This window comes from Alosa pseudoharengus, unplaced genomic scaffold, assembly GCF_046254945.1.
Source record: "Alosa pseudoharengus isolate Yale_2024_CS ecotype anadromous, Long Island Sound unplaced genomic scaffold, YU_APseudo_1.1 YU_APseudo_1.1_scf_1, whole genome shotgun sequence".
Lineage (NCBI taxonomy): Eukaryota > Metazoa > Chordata > Actinopteri > Clupeiformes > Clupeidae > Alosa > Alosa pseudoharengus.
The window spans coordinates 54,259,873-54,279,872 of NW_027468564.1; the positions used below are offsets into that span (position 1 = coordinate 54,259,873).

Sequence of the window (20,000 nt, forward strand, 5' to 3'; positions counted from 1 at the left end):
AGTGACAGCAGGGAGACAGGAGGAGGTGTGTGCCTGTGTGTGCAAGAGAGAAAAGGAGACAGAAAGTCTTTACTGTGTGTGTGTGTGTGTGTGTGTGTGTGTGTGTGTGTGTGTGTGTGTGAAAGAGAGGCTCGGGTAAAGTCCCTTATCTGCCCCACTCAGCGGAGTGTCCAGCAACACTGTGGCACCTAGACACTACAGACACCAACACTGCAAAGGCCAAGGAGGGGAAATGGGCTCGCTGACAACCGCTGCCAAAGCTATGCTGCACTCACTAAATGCCAGCATGGACAGGTTGGAAAATGCAAGTCCAGTTTCACAACATTTGGGCAATACTCTCTGTGTGTGCATGTGTGTGTGTGTGTGTGTGTGTGTGTGTGTGTGTGTGTGTGTGTGTGTGTGTGTGTGTGTGTGTGTGTGTGTGTGTGTGTATGTGTGTAAACAGTAGACTATCCACCACTTATGAGATTCTTTGCTGGTGGAGGGAATCATAAATGAGGCGTGGTGTGTGTGTGTTTACTTTGAGGGTGGGAAACAGCAGAAGTAGAATCTCCTAAAATCTCTTAGAATTCTCCTGATTGGGTCAGATGTGCTCACCCAGGCTGCCCGTTGTTCCCCTGCCTTTGTGCACACAGTGCATTTCAATAGTAAAATGGCAGACTAAGATATGTTCCCCACAGGGCTGACCAAGTCCAAGAATCGATGTTTCAATTCCAGCTAGCAGGTACCCAAACCATCAACACTATTCTACAACTGCAAAATGAACATATAGTATACCACAAAATCATCAGACGTATCAAAAGAAGATCATTAATTTAATTAAAAATCTTTACTATACTATTTTTACTGCCACAAGTAAAGATGTAAGGATTGCACTCAAATTAGTAATCCCATAAACCACTGAAAATTCTCCATCATTTAGTTTACTATATGCATTACATTGTACTAAATATGTAATGTGCTCCTCTGGCCACATGAATTATACTTAATGTTTCAGAGCATTCCGGCCCCACCCCCACCCTCACCCCCTCCCTCCCTCTTACCTTTTAGCTGCTCGGCCACAAAGTTCTGTCCCATGCGCGCCGTCACCCTGCCGTCCTCCTGCTCGTAGCGGTCGTCGAGGAAGCCGGCCGTGGCCTCAGACAGGTGCACCTTGCCGGCCACGCCCAGCTGCTCCATGAGGTTGGCCAGGTTGACGTCGTTGGACCAGACGTCGAACTTGAAGCGCTCCATGCCCAGGATGCCGCAGAGCACCGTGCCCGTGTGGACGCCCACGCGCATGTCCACCGTCTCCTTGGTCTCCTGGCAGAACTGCTCGATGGCCGTGATCATGCCCAGGCCCATCTCCACGCAGCAGTAGGCGTGGTCAGGCTGGGGCTCCGGGCAGCCGGCCACGCAGTAGTAGCAGTCGCCCAGCGTGCTGATCTTCTCGCAGCGCGTCAGCTCGCACAGCCGGTCGAAGCGTCCGAACAGGTCGTTGAGGAGGCCCACGAGCGCCGGCGCCGACTTGTTGGCGCTCATGCGCGTGAAGCCCACGATGTCGGCGAACAGGATGCTCACGGGCTCCATGCGCTTCATGTTGAACGGCCGGAAGATGAACTGGCTGCGCGGGATGGACGTCTTCTTGCGCTTGTGGCTCTTGGGGCTGGACGAGGTGGCGCCGCCCGCGCCGGACGACGACGAGCCGCCGGGGCCTCCTCCGCCGCCGCCCGCGCCGCCGGCGTTGCCGGACGAGTAGCGCTTGCCAGAGCTCTCGCTCTCCTCGTCGCCCTGCTTCATGAGCTCGTCGGCCACGCGCCGCGGCATCACCGAGTGGATCATGCGCTCCTTGAGCGCCTTCTCCACCTCCAGGTCCTTGCCGTGCATGATGGCCTGGCCCACCTTGAGAAAGGTGCTCCGCGAGCGCACCTCCGACATGATGAACAGGTGGATGCCGATCAGGTGGGCGCACAGGTGCAGCAGGACCTTGGCCGGCACCAGCCACCAGAGGTTCTCCAGCGCCTCGGCCCGCAGCAGCCCCTCGTCGCCCAGCTCGTCGCCGCTCGGCGGCGCCAGGTGCAGCCAGCCCAGGGCCTCGAACAGCAAGGAGTAGAGGAGGCCCAGCAGCACGGAGGCGTAGAGGCGCAGGTGGAGCATGCTGTAGAGCAGCAGCAGCACCTCCATGCCCAGGGAGAAGGTGCCCACGGTGGAGACGCAGGGAGGAGGCAGCGGGGAGGAGGACGCGGCGGCGGCGGCCGAGGAGTCTCCTCCGGTTACGTTCCTCTCCGTCAGCCTCCGGAGGCTGGCAAAGTCCGAGGTCTGCAGCTGCAGGGCCAGCGTGATGCCAAAGGTCACCGTGATGAGGAGCAGGGACGCCTGGTTGTAGAGGAGCGTGTAAGGTCTGGTGAAGGTGAACAGAAAGAGCAGGAGGCAAAAGAGCAGAAAGGAGGCCGCGGGAACCAGGAAGGAGGCAGGGTCGCAGCGGCGAGCGTTGACCCCGAAATAGATGCACCACAGGACGGCGGCAGTGGCCAGGTAGAAGAGCACGTAGCGGAACCGGCGCTGGGCCTGCGGGAAACACCGCTCCCGGCACGCCTCCTCCAAGATGGCCGAGTCGAATTTGGGGTCCCAGCACTGTGCCGCCGACCGCTCGAACAGCTGGGGTACTTTCCTGTGGCTGCGAAGACTTGTCATGATAGCCCTGGGCATACCGGATTCACCTGAGCTGTCGCTGGAGGAGATGCTGTTCTTGCACGGTTTTGAGCCTCCGGTTTTGCCAGTGCCGGTGGACCCTTGCTTAACGGACGTGTCGTGGCCATGCTGCTGCTGCTTGAGCGGACTGTTGCCGCTAATGCGCACCGCCACACTGCCATCACCGCTGGACTCGCAGCTCACCTCGGTGTTGTGCCGGAGCAGCTGCTGGTGCTGCGGAGAGGCCATGTTGCTTGTCGTAAAGTGAGGGAAAAAATCTAAACAATGACAGCTGGTGGTGATCAGATAGGCTATTTACCGTTATCACATAGCTAATAATGTGCGTGACGACAGAGAGGATAAATCGAATGATAGTAAACGGGCACGAATGTCAAACAAACCTACTCTGTTTTAATCCGGTGGGTCTGCAGAAATTACGTCTTTTTACGCACACGGGGAAGGCTACTCGTACTTGAGACGGACCGTGTCAGACTCTTGAGGAGTTCATTATCCGTTATACTACGTCAGTATTTGGATTCCACCATTATGTTCTACTGTTTTGGAGCCCTTGAACAGTTAAGTGTTAGCTCGGTTGGCAGCAATCCTCCGGCTTTGGTCATTTCACTTCTTCGTCTCATGGAGAGCATAGCATCCTATTTGACATTCAAACATCAAATACGGCAAAGGGCTATTCTCATGTCCAGTAATCCATATATGTCGAGAATCATCTGTGCTGATTTTGCTCAAAGTGTTTTGACGCCCATGCGCTTGACAGCCTTTCCTTGTCCCCCCAAAACGCTCTCCAGTATTGGTCAGCAACCACAGACAAATTTACCTTCCATTCGTCGTTACATTCACCCGATAATACAATGTGTCCACAGTTCATATTTTCCAGACTCAAGATTTCGAATTCTTATTTCGTCTAGATATTATGGCCTTTGTATGTGCTATTGATTCGCTGTGACACGTTTTAATAGTCTAGACGGAAATCTCGAAGTTCTTAATAGACTAAAGAGAGCAAATACTCACGTAGGGTACAAGCAACAGTTTCCTTAAAATAGCAATCGATTTACAATGGCAATTCTCGCTGATAATGCAGGGTAATAGTAATGCCCCGAGATTCCTTATTCCCACTCTCTAAAAGGGAACGCGCGGGTAAGGAAAAGCTCCGATATGGGCGAAATACCCTGACTTAAAAATAAAAGAGCAACAGTAAGGCATTATGGCTGTCTTTCCTGGCCACGCAATTCACCAGAGCCCGTTAGCCACTACAGCCTAGTTCAAGAAGCGGGCCTATTCCCACAGAGGAGCCCCGTCCTTTCCTGAACTCCCATTCCGGATACCCGCCGATGCTTTCCCTGTGGTTTCAGGGGGCAAATAGGAAGACTATTTACTAGATGTCTAGGTACGTTTTTTTAATCAAATTGGCGTAGTTCGAAAATGTGCAACTGAAATCTAGGCTACATTCCCCTCTCCTACAATTAAGTGGCACTTTCGCACTTAAGGCTGCAAGAGAGACTTACCACAAAAGTATTGCGGTGATATCGCACTGATAATACAACACGACATGAGTGTTGATGTAAAATGTATCCTTGCAAGTATAACACAACTTACATATTCATTTTAACAGGTACATTTTGTGGGGGGGGGGGGGGGGGAAGAGCCCTGGTGATTTGATGATATGAATATCCAATATAAACGATTCGAATCCTAGTCGACCTGTAGGTATTGGATTTAAAATGTCAAAAATGACGCAAAATGTCAGCAATATGTTCCCTTATGTATCCAGTGAAACGAAAGTTTTCCCAAGGCCATAATCCTCCTAGTTAGGCAGCGCAGGCTGTGAACTCGTGGAGTTGGGAGTGCAGAATAATTATTTGCCCTCCCTTCCCGTCGCGTCCGTTCCCTTCTGACTAGAAATCCCACGAGGGGAAACAAACATATCCATATTCGGCTCCTCTAATTCAATTACAACGGACGGCTCCAGGAGGCGTGTTGTCCTTTGTTTACAGTCACCTTAAAGTCGCGGTTTGTCCGGTTTGTCCCTGGCATGTTTGCTCCAGGCAGTGGAGTACCGCTGCGTGTTGCCGTGTTGCGTCCTCTTCCGTTTGATGAAGGATTCCTCTCTCTCTCTCTTGGCCTTACCGCGTCTGTTCCGCTCTGCCCAAGGAACAGCCTACCCGTAATTAGTTTTGACGGCGTCGGTGACTCTCGCACTAACCAGTCGCAGGAGTCAATTCCCCCCTTCCACCATCTTCTTAAGGGAGTCGCAACTTCCTGACCAGCTGAGATGGTGAGGATACTACTTCAGAAGCACGTTGTACTGCAGTACAGTGCTAAACAAGCGAACGAAAATAAAACGAAAAGCAGGGAGAGGAGGGTCATAAGCAAGAGGGAGAGAGAAAGAGAGAGAGCGAGAAAGGGAGAGAGAGCGCGCACATGCAGGTTCTGAAATGGCGGCGATTTCCCTTTTCCCGCATCACTCTAACAAATGATGAATTTTCCAATTTGTGTTTACATAAATGTGTCTTTTCGGGCATGTTAACGTGTCCTCTTACTGATACTTTCTCCATGTTGTACGTGTAGTGAATGTTTAGGCTACATCAATTGTAAGTTATGGCTAAAGTAGCCTACAAACCTGGGAACAGTCATTCACCAGTATTTTTGTGCGAAATATTTGAAACTCCTCTCATATGGCAGGGATTTCCCTGTAACAATCTCTTGTGAACGAATCAAGAAGGCAAGGCGAAGCAGGCGTGAAACGTGAGTTGCATGGAGAATTTACTTGGGATAGCCTATTCAGCTGAGTCAGAGCGAATGAGACAAAATCCATCTCATTTGCGGTCAAAGGTTCCAGAACATCACACACGTTCCTTTTGGCACGCCTCGTTCAGTCAGATAAGACATACACACCCGATACATACGGTCTGGCTCACGCTGTATGCTCACCTTCACACACACACACACACAAGCACACACACACACACACACACACACACACACACACAAAATCAGGAGGAAGTCTAAAAATAGCAAGCGCAAGCTATTCCGCCATACACATTGTTCCTGGCATTCTTTCCTCCAGAATGAACGACAGAGTTGCAATTATTCATCCTCCAGTAACTATGAATGACCAATCATTTTCCACATTTCAGTTTGTGGTTATTGTTAGGTGTAAACTTTGTTTAAGAATGGGCATCCAAATGTGTAGAAATAATATGTATTCAAGTCCTGCTGGAATGTGACAAAATGAATGCATGAGTATGAGTAGGGGAACTCAAAGATCCCTAGCAACAGGTCAAAAGCACTTTTTTACAGGCATGTGTTTGATAACTACAGTTAGTCTAATAGAGCTCTGGAATTTCTCACCACCTGGGCTCAGCCTCAGTGGCACTCATATTGAGATTTCATTTTCCAAAAATCAGCCCTCCAACTGGGCTTCATTAAAAAAGCATTATAGAACAGAATGGCAACCTATCCTGTGGTCAGTATTGGATGGTTTAATGTGGTTGTGTGGACCTCATGATCCTTTTAGATAATAGCTTTCTTTCAGCATAGTAATTACGATTTTGTCATTATTATTTTTTTATAGCTAATACAGTTCTTATTGATGTAAAATCAAAAGGTTTGTTCAGGCTACACAAACAGATGTCTGCCAACCAAAATAGCAGTTTGAGCTCATTATACAGACTGGTTGAGATTAGAATTGGTTTGACTTTGTGTCACCACTCCTGTTTTACGTTGCACACACACACACACTTATCTCATCTGGTTGTGTGAAAGGGGTGGCTCAAGTAAGCACTCTCTCCAGCACAGTGAGAGTTGGTATCATGCAGAGGGGTTGGGGGTGCGAGCGAGCTGTCGTTTCGCCACTCTGCAGCGCGCCTGGCTCGGAGACAGACAGGGCAGGCGGAGCTGGCTCGGCGCCCCTGCTCCCCCTGCCACCGGCAGGCGGCAGATGGGCCAGCCCCTCTGAGCATGAGTCTGTTAACTGTATAATTAGTCCCTCTAATCGTGTAATTTATTATACTAGCGGCCAAGTGCATTGTCTGCACAGACCCCCGCGAGACTGTCTACTCTGATGCAAAGAATTGTAAGAGTCCGCCTTGCAGAAAAACTGAGCTTACCTCAGGATGCGAAGGATACATTACAGGGTGGCCTGTAGCCAAGGAGTCTGTCAGGACTCAGTATTGCATGGATGCCTTGGAAAGCCTTATTCAAAATGGAGCTTTCAATGGAATATGTCATATTAGTTGTACTATACCATGGCTACTGTTTGATTAAAACACAATTCACATTGATTTCCTATATTCCTTGAGCTCATTAAATATGAAACTTAATTTATATAGTTCAGGGCCATGTTGAACTAATTTATGCATAAACATATACATAATACATATACATTTATCATCAGTTAATATTAGATGAAGTTGTCACATGATTGACTGGAAAGTAACTAAAATACAATCAGGGTGTTCATTTAATCAGTTTTCATGAGTAGCTTAGTCATTGTAGTTACAATTCCTGTCGGAGGTCAGCTTTTGTTTAGTTTCTTTAAAGCACACAAACACAAGGTTGTGTAAAATGGCCTTCAAAAGAAAAGTCAACAGTGCTTAACTGTGCACCAAGGCAACTGCCTCAGACAGGGCTTTGCTGACAGTCATTTCCAGAGTGAGTTACAGCATCACCTGGTGGCCATGCATTGCACCTGAAATCTACATTTAAACACGCCAAGTTGAATGTACTATTGTGTCTTGAGGATGGGCTTTGTAGAGCCACAGGTGAGTTTAAAGGGAGTTTTAAGGATTTGAAAAAGGACGTTAAAAAAAACCTAGATTGTTGGGGTCCTCAAAGTTAGTAGCCATTCTGTTAGTATTAGAGTGTATGTAGGCAGTATTTGTTACTAGGGGTGTATTTTAAGTGGTAAGTGTGATCAGTGCGGAAATATAAATATAGCTGAAAATTAGGAAATATGTAATTGTCATCCTTGTGGCACTGTCATTAATCTGTGAAAGTAAATAACCATTAGAAAAATACTTCCATTCATCATCCATTCCATCTCTTTATCCATCCAGCAATCAGTAAATCCATCCATCCATCTATCGATCCAGTCCATGTATCCATTCATTTAATTCAACTTGCATAAAAACAAACATGAAGTCACTCAACAAGGAAATAAAATAACTTTAATGTCACAAAATTAGCAGATATCATGCAGACCCACAGGTCCTCTACTCCAAAGAATCAGTACAAATGTGTATTCACAAGGCAGCTGTTTCAAGGGAAAACTGTTTAGGAAGAATGTCCTGAAATGTTTAGACTAGTGCATCGGCCAACATGCCACGTCTAACAGTTAAACGGAAATAAATAAAAGAGAAAATATCCAAACAAAACAAAAACTAAAATGCCTTCTCATCATGTTAACACACAACTCAGTGGATTGTAGTTGTCGACAGTCTCTTTTTAATGTAACATTTTTATCCCTCTACTTCCCTCCAGCTCAACTTCTACAACACTGTAGCTTTGTACTCTGCTGGGCTTGACTCAGCCAGCTTCACGCTCTCTTTAATTCACCTCAGTTAGAGCACCCACTCAGCAATCCATTCACGCATAGCATTGGGCACTATACATCAGCCACTCATTACATACAAATTCATTCATTCATTCATTCATTCATTCACTCGTTAATTTGTTTTGGTGCAGTGCCATTATCAGTCCCCTATTAACCAATCACTCTCTCCTCTCCTCTTTTCTGCCTCTCCTCTTCTCCTTGTCTGCGCCTTCCATCCGTCCATCCATCCATCCTTCCATCCATCCTCTCACTGCCTTCGCCAGCGGTTCTTGGGCTTCTCCGGGCAGTCGGACCCCGAGCAGGTGGCTTCTGCGGCGGGCGGTGCCTTGGCCGCGGGCGCGTCCTTCTTGTCGCCGAGGCCGCTGAGCAGCGCGGGCAGCTCGTCGGTGATGGCGCGCTCGATCTTCTCCATCAGGCAGCCGCCCATCCAGCTGCAGTGCTGCGCCAGCTGCTTGAAGTTGCCCGGCGGGTTGACGCCGAAGAAGTCGCGGTAGAGCTCGGGGTCGGGCAGGTCGAACTTGCTGACGTTGGTCTTGGCCAGCACGGCCTTGAAGATGTAGTAGCGGTCAGGGTCGGCGACGATGTCGGCGAAGACCTCGTGCGGGTCGCTGAACCAGCCCAGCTTCTCGTGGTACGCCTGCAGGTAGCGGTCGACGAGGAGCGCGTGCACGCGCACCCGGATGGCGTGCTGGCGGATGAAGGCGATCTTGTTCTCCAGCTGGTTCTCGATCACTTGGTTGAGGTCCTCCATAAGGGAGACCTCCTCGCGGCGGAACAGGTCGAAGGCCGAGTCGGACGCGTAGTCCTGGCCCCAGAAGGAGCTGACGTAGACCCGCGGCGGCTCGGTCACGTTGATGAGCGGCGCCATGCTCCAGAAGAGGGCTCCGTACACGCGCATGAGGTCCTGCGTGGACAGGCTGTCGGCCTTGTTGAGGATGAGGCGGATCTGGGACTCACGGCCCTTCATCTGGCGGAAGAGCATCTCTAGCTCCAGGCCCACGTCCAGCTTGGTGGGGTCGAACACCATGAAGATCAGGTCAGCGCGGTCGATGAACCACTGGCACACATCGTTGTAAGGGTAACCTGAGGGGGGGGTGAGATAAGATGTTAAATTCCGACCGGAGTTAGGGGGTGCTTCATAAAGTAGCCAGATATATCTAAGTCATATATCTTCAAACCTACTCAAACCTCAATAGGTCTCAACAGTGTGAATTAATACAGTAAAAAGCATTCGGTATCTGGAGTCACCATATTATTTGATCATATAAACTAGGAATCATAAGTAGTGTGATGAAGTTATTAGCACTGATGCTGATGGAGAATCCTGTTGGGTGACTCCCTGTTTAGTCTCATTTACACGTCAGATGTTTTGCTGGGCATCAAAAAAGGCAGCAGCAAGTTTATTTACAGGAGAAACATGTCCTCCGCCAGTCTATTTATACTGAATTAATCGGTACATGGTTCCTCCTGTCTTATTTAAGACTGTGTGTGTTTGTGTGTTTGAGGCAGAGTGTGTGTGGGTGTGTGCGCATGTTTAAATTTAAATGGGTACGTTTAAATTGACATGTATCAAGTTGTCCCCGACCCACCTCTCTCCTGCTGCTTGCGGTTCTCAATGACGCCGGGCGTGTCCACAAATGTGACTCGCTCCAGGAGCTTGTGGGGCATCTCGATGCCCACCAGCTTCTCCAGGAAGCCCTGGCCGAACTTCTCCAGGGGCGTGAAGGACCGCGAGCTGTCCGCTGCCATGACGATGCCCTCCACGGTGCGTACTTTCTCTCCGTGCATAACCACTGTGTACTCAGAGGTGGTGGGCTCCGCGCCTGAGGAGGAGGAGAGAGACAGAGAGAGAGAATGAATGAATGAATGAGAGAGAGAGAGAATGAATGAAGCCATAGGAGATAGTTTGTGATATCAACAATTTGTGCATATTTTGCAATATGTTTTGTGTCTTAAATGTTTATTAAACAAGGAAAAATGGGCCATTTTCATGGATTTATGAGGTAAGGATAGTAGAAAGCCCTTTTAAGATTTACAGTCCAAGGGCAGTGGTCGTATATGTAATCGCACCGTTCTGTGGACTCCAGATCTTTCCTGTGAATACCCCTCGGACCATCAGATGTGCAAACCTTTTCTGACACAGCACCCAACCCAACCCACAGCATTGCCTGTCCTGCACCATCCATCCATGCATCTAAACCCTGCGGACGTTGGGGTATCATTATGGGATGGCGGAGGCCCCTGTACCTGTGTAAAGCTTTTGGGAAGTGTCCTCCAGACCCAGCAGGTAGTTAATCATGGAGGACTTGCCCACGCTCCAGGGACCCAGGAACAACATCAAGGGCTTGGCAGCGATTTCAGCATCTGTATTGACAGAGAGGAAGGAAGTTCTCTAATTAGTGAAAGGATACGAGACCGACAGGCACCACGAGGGTTCAATATCATCGGACTGTGTGGACTCGGAGGGGAAAAAAAGCCACCCCATCAAAGTAAAATGGACTGTTACATAATGAGAGTAATGAGACTACTGGACTTGAGCCGCCTTTCCACATGCTGCTTCAGTAGAAGAAGCAAGGCCACACACACTTCGTTTACTCATTGGACACACACACATACACACACACACACACACACACAGACAATACACACACACGCACAATATATACACAAGACTCAAACACACTCAAGCACTTAAGTGCTTTTTCAGTCTTTTCCCCTCTCTACCTCTATCACACACACACACACACACACACACACACACACACACACACACACACACACCACTCAGTTCTTAGATATACCCATCTAACTCTAACCCACCCCAGGCTGTAGGCCTGCTGTTTGAGAACACTTGATTGCAGTCAGGTGGACTGGCATGACATGACATTTCTCTAAATGAGCTTGTTTGTTTTCCCTGAGACAGGGTGGGCTTTCAGCGGGGCAGCTGTGTCACATCTGATGGCAGGGGTCATAAGCAGAGCCAGAGGAACAGAGGACCAGGCCTCATTCAGGAGACACACACACACACGCACAGACACACACACACACATGCACAGACACACACAGACACACACACACACGCACAGACACACACACACACACACACACACACACACACACACACAGACCTCCCTGCAGATGAAGCTCTGAGTAGGTTTGGGAGGGCTCCTAAGACAGTCTCTGTGCCATAAGAGGCTGTATGGTCTCCTGATATTGCAGTTCTCTCATCGTTGATTTTGGCCATGTGGCCCATGCTGGCAGAGAGAGATAGGCAGGGCCATATATGTGAGCTTGGCGCCTGATTCTGTCTTCTGAATGTTTTCGTTGCCTCCGAGATAGTTTGCCATATTTTTTTCATTATTAGCTTTCTTTATATGGAGGGATGAAATGTGATTTGCATATAGGGGTTGTACGCTGTAAACGTTACCTTGAAAAATGGAGGGGCCGTTTTGTGTGAGGGAAGGTAGTTGAAGAGAAAACATAGTCTTACCTGAGACTTCGTGCTGCCGGAGCTCGTTGTACTTGTAAGCCTGCTCCATGGGCTTGATGGCAGAGTGGTAGATATGCTTCAGCTTCTTCAGGGTCGCTTTGGTGGGGAAGAGGGGGAACAAAAAGGGGGAGAGCGCTCATGACTCTGGGACAGGACACGTGGCAGTGGGACAGGAGAGAGAGAAGAGAGGTGCCCCAGATGGAGGACTACAATGAGGCATTAACCGTGTTTACGCCACGGGCTGTGTCACTGGCCAGAAACTCTCTCTGTCTCGCTTCCAGGCAGTTGGAGGCAGTTTGCGGCCTGGATTCAAAGAGGCCTATGTGAATGCCACATAGAAATATAATCAAATGTGTGAATCTTAGAACTGGTATAACCTTGGTATTCTCACTATCATTTGAGAAAACCTTAGTGAAGTAGTTACTTGTCTTGACTGTATGGGCCGGATATATATCCTACACATACGTAAACATACATACACATTACAGAATATAAATCAGTACACACAGGGTATTGCAGGAGATATTGCAGGGCATTGCAAGTGAGAAGGTATAGTGCAAGTGAGTAAAATGTAGTGCAATACTTTAGCATGGAATTGCTGGTAGTGTTGTTTATGAATCTGCCAATAGGAGCCACTCACCAGTATACTCCTCTGAGGGCTCAGTACTGAGACGGAGAGTGTCATCAATGTGAGCCCTGTCTCTTGGCTCAGGACCCGCTGGGGCTTTTGCCTCTGCTGCCCGAGAGAAAAAAAGAAGAAAAAAATAAATCAATGCGGTACTATTGAGGGGCATCTTGATTGTACTCTTTCCAAAGCCACTTTGTCTTTCTGCTGTATTTATGGGAAAGCCTTGTAATGCCTGCTCAAAGTGCTTTGGTGTGAGAAACTGTTCATAAAATCTAATGCATTTGACAAGCCATGGGCTTCAATCATAAATCTGACTTGTAAAGTTAAGACTACCTCTCTTCCACTGTCACATTTACAGCCCTGCAATGTGACTTCATTACTTCGCATCGGCTATACGGGAGCTACATGTAGCTAACAGGCATATTGTTCTAGTCCACACATCTCTACTATTTTGGGAGGGGTATTTATGTCCTCGGACTATTTCTGATGCCCCGCTCTGGCCATGAGATATCAGGTGATAGGGCACAGGGGAGCCGTAGAGCGGTCGGGGGGGGGGCAGGCCGAGACGCTGCGGCTCTTTTATGGCGCTGTCAACACTCGGATGCCAAGTCCTGATTACACTCGCACTCACTGAATGGCGGCCCTCTCCAGGGCTTACTGGAGGGGCCTTCAGACGCTACACAGCCGCCAGAGCCAAGAGGACTGAAGGAGGAAGTCAATAAGGGGAGTGGGGGGGCCACTTGAGATGTCTATTGTGATGGACAAAGGGAGGCGAAGACAGTGTCACAGGCATGTAAATGGGGGTTAATTGAAGATGAAAGCTTGCTGGTGGTTGGTAATTTGCAAGTCAGTGACTTGTTAGCTAACACTTTCAGCATAATTAGTATTGGTTGTAGCCAACACTTTGCTAACTCTAATCTGTTTTAAAACAAATGCAAGACTGTTACATTAAGTGCTTCTCATCCCGCCTTACTTTGGATACTCAATTATGCCTGCATCCTTAGTTTCAGGCAGCAAGCAAGTACTGCACCTTTGAGAGTTGCATCTCGGGCTTAGTCATTAATATGTTATACAAAGTGTCTTATGTTGTAGTAATTGCTAGTGTCATTACTGGCAGCATGTTTTTAATCAGAAGCCTGTGTGTTATTATAGAATGCGCTGCCATCTGTAGCAAACGTTGCTCTGTGCTTCCCTGTGTGGCCCACATGCAGAGCGAACTCCTCCTCCCACCGGAGGGGGCCAGCGGCAGAACAACGTTTTAGCAGCTGGAAGCACTCATTCAGTGGTGCTGTATTAATGAGAAGTCATTCCCCCATTGTTGATCTTAGCCAGAACGTTAAACACAAAACAAACAGTACCTTGGCTTGTGCTATTTACTGTACCTGCCAACATTGCAATAAAGAAACATGTATATTGGTAATGGGAATTTGACTTGCGTACTAGCGTGCTATGTATGTGACTCAGTTTTGGTAAGGAAAGTGGCTTTGGCCCATAAGCCATGTTATGAGAGAGTGGTGGACTACCTGTCCCCTTTGCAGGTGTCTTCACAGGTGCCTCTGGAGCCTTCTCCACTGGAGCAGATTCTTCCACCACAACCTCAGCTGCCACCTCCTCTACCACTGCCACCACAGCTGCCACCTCTTCTACCACTGCCTCCTCAGCTGCCACCTCTTCTACCACTGCCTCCTCAGCTGCCACCTCCTCTACCACTGCCTCCTCAACAGCCACCTCCTCTACCACTGCCTCCTCAGCTGCCACCTCCTCTACCACTGCCTCCTCAACTGTCACCTCCTCTACCACTGCCTCCTCAACAGCCACCTCCTCCACTACAGGCTCTGGTTCTGCCTCCTCAGCAGCTGTCACTGATTCTGGTTCCTCTACTGCGGGCTCTGATTCTGGTTCTACCTCCTCTGTTACTACTTCTGGTTCTACCTCCTCTGCCACTGGTTCCTCTGGTACTGGCTCTGGCTCTGGTTCTGCCTCCTCAGCAACTGGTTCTGGCTCTGGTTCCACCTCTATTATTGTTAGTTCTGGTTCTGGTTCTACCTCTTCTGCTACTAGTTCTGGCTCTGGTTCTACCTCCTCAGCAACTGGTTCCTCTGGTTCTGGCTCTGGTTCTGCCTCCTCAGAAACTGGTTCTGGCTCTGGTTCCACCTCTTCCATTGTTAGTTCTGGTTCTACCTCTTCTGCTTTTGGTTCTGGTTCTGTCTCCTCAGCAACTGCTTCTGCCTCTGGTTCCACCTCTTCTGTTGTTAGTTCTGGTTCTGCATCTTCTACTTCTGGTTCTGTTTCCTCTGCTGCTACCTCTTCGGTAATTAGTTCTGCCTCAGGCTCTACTTCTTCTGCTTCTGTTGCCTCTTCTGCAGCCGGTTCTGGCTCTGTCTCGGGTACCGATTCCTCTGCTTCTGGTTCTGTGTCCTCAGCAGCATCTTCCTCTTCAGGCGCCTCCTCTGAGGACTCCTCAGAACCTGCCTCCTCCTCCTCTGTCCCTTCCTCTACTGCCTCACCTGTCTCTGCTGCTGCTCGCTCCTCCTCTTCAGCGGCTGGTTCCTCATCAGATCCCTCCACGGCCTCCTCGCTTGCTGTCTCTCCCTCAACTTCCTCTACAGTCTCCTGCTCCTCAGCACTCTCCTCTGCTTCAGTAGCCTCTTCCTCCGCCTCCGACGTTTCCTCGCTTGAGACTTCCTCAGCGGCCTCCTCGTCTACAGATTCCTCTACCCCTCCGGTCTCTTCCTCCGCAGGTTCAGCGTTAGCCACCTCCTCTCCCTCTTCCTCCTCTCCTGCCTCCTCCGCAGCTTCCTCTTGAGAAGACTCCTCCTCCTCCTCTTCCTCCTCACTCACGGCATCCCCTTCAGGTGCAGCGGCTTCCTCTGCCGAGTTGACCGCCTCCTCTTCCTCTTCCTCCTGCTCCACAGGGACGGCGCCCAGGCTGGGGCCGGAGCTGCAGGGCTGGCAGACCCTCTCGGGGGCCGGGGTGTCGTTGGAGGTGCTGGGGCTCAGCTCCTCTGTGGGGTCACAGCCGCAGGGGAACAGGTTCCCCTCCGGCTGCAGCTTCAGCTGGACCAGAGCCTCATCCTCCACGGGACTGACCACCTCGGCCACTGCATCTGCCGAGAGAGGGAAACATGTCAATCAATCAGTGATGGTGTGTGTTTGCTGTGGATTCAATGGATCTGTTTTGTGGCTCAAAAAAAAACACAAAGAACTCTTGATGATGAATGGGCTCTTTGGGATTTGGGATGTTACCTCAGTGTTTAGTGTGGCTCAAAAAAACACAAAGAACTCATAATGATGAATGGGCTCTTTGGGATTAGGGATGTTACCTCAGTGTTTTGTAGAACTGAAGTTTTTTTGTTTTGTCCCCATTTAGGTTACTCTGAAATGACTGTACTGTGGTTAAAAAATGAGAAGCTTTGATGGGCTAGAGTTCTAAAAACGTGCCAAGTCACAGAGGATTCCAGAACACTCCAGCTCTCAACACACAGAGCTTCTACACATCTCGAGGATATCGCCTTCCAGAATTGGCTCAAATCGAGACTTTCCAACCCTGGTGAGTTACAATAAGGCCTGCTCTTGTATTCTAAATAACTTTCATTTGGAGGTAAAGCAAGTTGCTGTTTTTTTCAGTCTTTTCAGTCTGCACTGCTACCATTTATTTCCCTCTTCCTTGTCTTGAGAAGAGTTGCCTGAGAGTGTGTAGGCCAAAAACGAACATAGCACTCTCAGACAGCCATACTCAAATTACAGCTCCTTGAATGGAAATGCTTAAGCATAGACTATTTGAGGGGTAACCTTGTATACTGTAAAGGCATCACCGGACTTCTTAAAAAGAATGAGGCCAAATGGTCAACACAGGATGGCAGGTGACCTTCAGCAACTCATTCCAAGGGTTTTGCAACCCATTCAACACTTAACATTCACCCGGAACAAAATGGAACATTGTAACCTCTCGGATGTACTCAATGTACTCAATCGCCTTGAGACGTTCACATGTTATGTTGCAATAGAAATAAAATTGAATTGAATGGAATTGCATATGATTAGCTGCTAGTCAGTCGTGACCCGCTGAAATGGAAAACCAGCAGTGTAAACCTATAATGTTCCCTGCACACAAATGAACACATGTTGAAGAACATTTCAATTAATTAATAACTGGGACATATTATTCTTGGCTTGTTAAGAGTTGCCATGGCTTCCCCTAAGAGGACCCCCTGTTACACAACATCCATATAGACTGCATTACAAAGGGTAAATGTACAGAGGAGGCAATATATTTAGTCCCCATCTCTCTCTCTCTCTCTCTCTCTCTCTCTCTGTCTCTCTCTCTCTTTCTGTCTCTCTCTCTCTCTCTGTCTCTCTCTCTCTCTCTCTCTGTCTCTCTCTCTCTCTCTCTGTCTCTCTCTCTCTGCCTCTTCATTTAATCTGGGGGGAAGCACAAAGAGACGAGAGGCTTTAAGTGGTTCTTGGTTGCAGAGGTTGGGTTTCAGTGCGACTCCACGGATCAGATAATACTCCGGGACAGCTGCCTAATTCTCACCTTCGGGAAAACGGGGGTGAGGAACCTTTAACGCTGGGGCGACTGGCCACTGTCAACACTGCAGGGTGCACTTGTGGACCAAGCCTCGATGAATAGGGCTAGAATGAGTCAGTGCTGCTATGAGTCATCATACAGACGTGGGCATGCACACACAAACAAACACACACACACACAAACATAAAATATTATGTGCACTGTAGGCATATAATGTAATCCAGTAGGCTACTTGCATAAATCTATAGCGGGCACAAGTTATTCAAAATAGAATACAAACAGATGTGTGCACTGTTGGTACACACACACACACACAAACACACACACACACACACACACACACACACACACACAAAGACACACATACACATATACCATTATATGCACATTACATATCTGCACATGAAAACAGGGAAATGGAATTCATATAGTGGGTGCACACACACACACACACACACACACACACAATGTCATAAATATTCCCCTAAAACAACATGACAACGGAACCAAACAACTTAAATTGTAAACTAATGATTATGGCCGCACAGCTGCCAGAAGTTATGGCATGCCGGAAAACAGCACGCTGACAGCGAGCCGGTCATTGTTAAATATGGACTTCAAAAGTCACCGCAAAGTCCCGGCGCTAAGGCTAGCATCAGTCATGTCTGACTTTACACACAGATCAGAGCAGATGGGTGGGATAAGAGCTTAGGCCACATTAGATTAACTAAAGGTGCTTGGCACTCCTCTCCTTGCCTGTTCTTGCCTATTTTAGGCTGTGATTCACCCTCAAAGCACTCAGGCTGCGTGTTGTAGTCCTTCATCATACAACATTGCCTGTAGGCTAATGGGTGTTTATCACCTCTGATGGTTGCTACTACTGAATGGAACATTGTTTTGGTGAATGGCCATATAATATGACCAGTAAGTGGCATTGTTGCATCCAATATATAAGTGTGCATGATAAAAGTTGGTCAGATAAAGGTCAATGATGAAATGTTCTGTCACATGATTATGTCTGTAAGTAATACAAAATGTACCTTTTGCAGCTGCTGCATACTAGCAATAGCATTTTGTTTGTTTGTTTGTTTGTGTGTGTTTGTGTGTGTGTGTGTGTGTGTGTGTGTGTGTGTGTGTGTGTGTGTGTGTGTCTGTGTGTGTGTGAATATGAAACCAATTATTCATAAACATGTATTTGCATGTAAATTACTTATATATATTGCATGTAGTGGATATAAAATAAATTGATCCAATTGCAAAATTATGCACAGGAAGTATATATTGATACATAAGAGGTAAACATATAAATAGTAAACAACAATGGCTCACACTTATAAGACAGTAACATTAGTTCAACAGTTGCTTCCAAGGTCATGCAGGGGAGTTCCATTTCCTGAGTGAAAAGGAGGTATTACTGCAAACACCTATCTGAGAAAAGCAAGTCTAGCAGCTGGAACCCCCGCAAAGTGCTCAATTTTAAGACGAGGGCTTTTTAGGGTTAGGTCGACAGGGGGCAGCAATGTGGCTAATTTTATACCGTGCTATTACCATACACATATGAACAGCCGGCCCTCCTACACACATGCACACAGAGAGAGAGAGAGAGAGAGAGAGAGAGAGAGAGAGAGAGAGAGAAAGAAAGAGAGAGAGAGAGAGAGAAGAGAGACAGACAGGCAGACAGACAGACAGAGAGAAGAGAGACAGACAAACAGACAGACAGACAGAGAGAAGAGAGACAGACAAACAGACAGACACACCTCCCTGTGCCAATGGTGTCTGTCTCACCTCTGGCATTCAACGTGCCTGTGAGATCAGATCACTCCCCATGGTGGTAAAAAGTGTCTCTGCTGGACTTAAGTGTTCCTTGGGTGTCCCTAATTGAATGAGCGTGAGGGGTAGGTGGTGTTATGTGGTAAAACGTTTTGATGCTTCCTCCTGCAATGAAGTTTGGACGGTATCCACTGGCATAGCGCAAGAGCGTCGTCTGTGGGTGAACACACACACACAAACACACACACACAAACACACACACAAACACACACACTCAACTGCCAAAATTCCAATGGAATGATAGCTCAGGTTACCCACTGACATTTGTTGCACAACAGTGTGACTTGTTAGCATGTACGAGACCATATCACATATAAGTGTTGCTGCATTGTTACACAACAGTGTGACTTGTTAGCATGTACGAGACCATATCACATATAAGTGTTGCTGCATTGTTGGTTTCTGCTGTCAGCATCATTGTAATTTTGCATGTCAGATGAAGTCACAGGAGACTGTCTGAGTTAAAGAGGAAAGATAGTTACATTAAAACTTATCCTAGTTGGGTGTCCAGAAGCACTTGACAAAAAGTTCAACCTGGCATTCAGATCAATGGTACCTCCCATCACCCATAAGCATTTCTTATTTCATTCCATTTTTCATTTTCTTTGTGGAACATTTGATTTTTCCTATGAGCAGAACACTGAGCTTCATCATTACAGAGCACAAGGCCTCTCTCCCCTACCCGCAGAGCCACTCTACAGTAAAGACTACATTTCCCACAAAACACCTGGTCTCAATCAAACCGTATTGCAAATTGAGCACCCAAAATAAACCAGGGGATGTACTGTACATGCTAGGAGGAGGTCAGGCTACCCTGTCAGGCTACCCAGATGCTGAGGCAGGCCAATCCTGCAGATCATGTTCTGCCAGTTCCAACCAAAGGGGCAAATTCTATCAGAGCTAATGCAATTAGAGTGATGGAGGGCAGGAGGAGGCGCTGTAGAGATTGAACAGATCCATGTGGACTTGAGGCGATGATGATGTCCCAGTCCACCCCGGCCCAGCTGCGCTGCGCTCGCTGTGTGACACATAGATGGGGAATTCCAAGAAAGGCCTTGTGGCAAGCAAACACACACACACACACACACAAACACACACGCAAGATCGCATGCACGCACACACACACACACACACACGGACACACACACACTCACACACACACACACACGGATGCGCACACACACACACACACACACACACACACACACACACGGATGCGCACACACACACACACACACACACACACACACACACACACACACACACACACACACACACA

General features: G+C 48.2%; 2 protein-coding genes across 8 annotated transcripts in view; both read right to left on the reverse strand.

Moving 5' to 3' along the window:
* Positions 1-4,322, reverse strand: part of adcy9a (adenylate cyclase 9a) — a 54,772-nt gene extending 50,450 nt beyond the window's left edge. For both annotated transcript variants that reach the window (XM_076293186.1, XM_076293179.1), the window contains exon 1: positions 1,044-4,322. In XM_076293186.1, coding sequence (XP_076149301.1) covers positions 1,044-2,919 — 1,876 coding nt within the window. In that variant the 5' untranslated portion in view covers positions 2,920-4,322. The remainder of the gene's footprint in view (positions 1-1,043) is intronic.
* Positions 4,323-7,836: 3,514 nt separating this feature from the next.
* LOC143133340 (sarcalumenin) overlaps positions 7,837-20,000 on the reverse strand; it is a 16,053-nt gene continuing 3,889 nt past the window's right edge. The window contains exons 1-7 of one of the 6 annotated variants that reach the window (XM_076293134.1): positions 14,179-14,620; positions 13,884-14,118; positions 12,373-12,468; positions 11,733-11,828; positions 10,490-10,606; positions 9,832-10,065; positions 7,837-9,325 (exon numbers count right to left, since the gene is read on the reverse strand). In XM_076293134.1, the coding sequence (XP_076149249.1) occupies positions 8,490-9,325; positions 9,832-10,065; positions 10,490-10,606; positions 11,733-11,828; positions 12,373-12,468; positions 13,884-14,118; positions 14,179-14,523 (1,959 nt within the window). In that variant the 5' untranslated portion in view covers positions 14,524-14,620 and the 3' untranslated portion in view covers positions 7,837-8,489. Of the gene's footprint in view, positions 9,326-9,831; positions 10,066-10,489; positions 10,607-11,732; positions 11,829-12,372; positions 12,469-13,883; positions 14,621-14,867; positions 15,468-20,000 lie in introns of those variants that run through there. The other 5 variants (XM_076293150.1, XM_076293142.1, XM_076293122.1 and 2 more) reach the window with 5 other exon arrangements.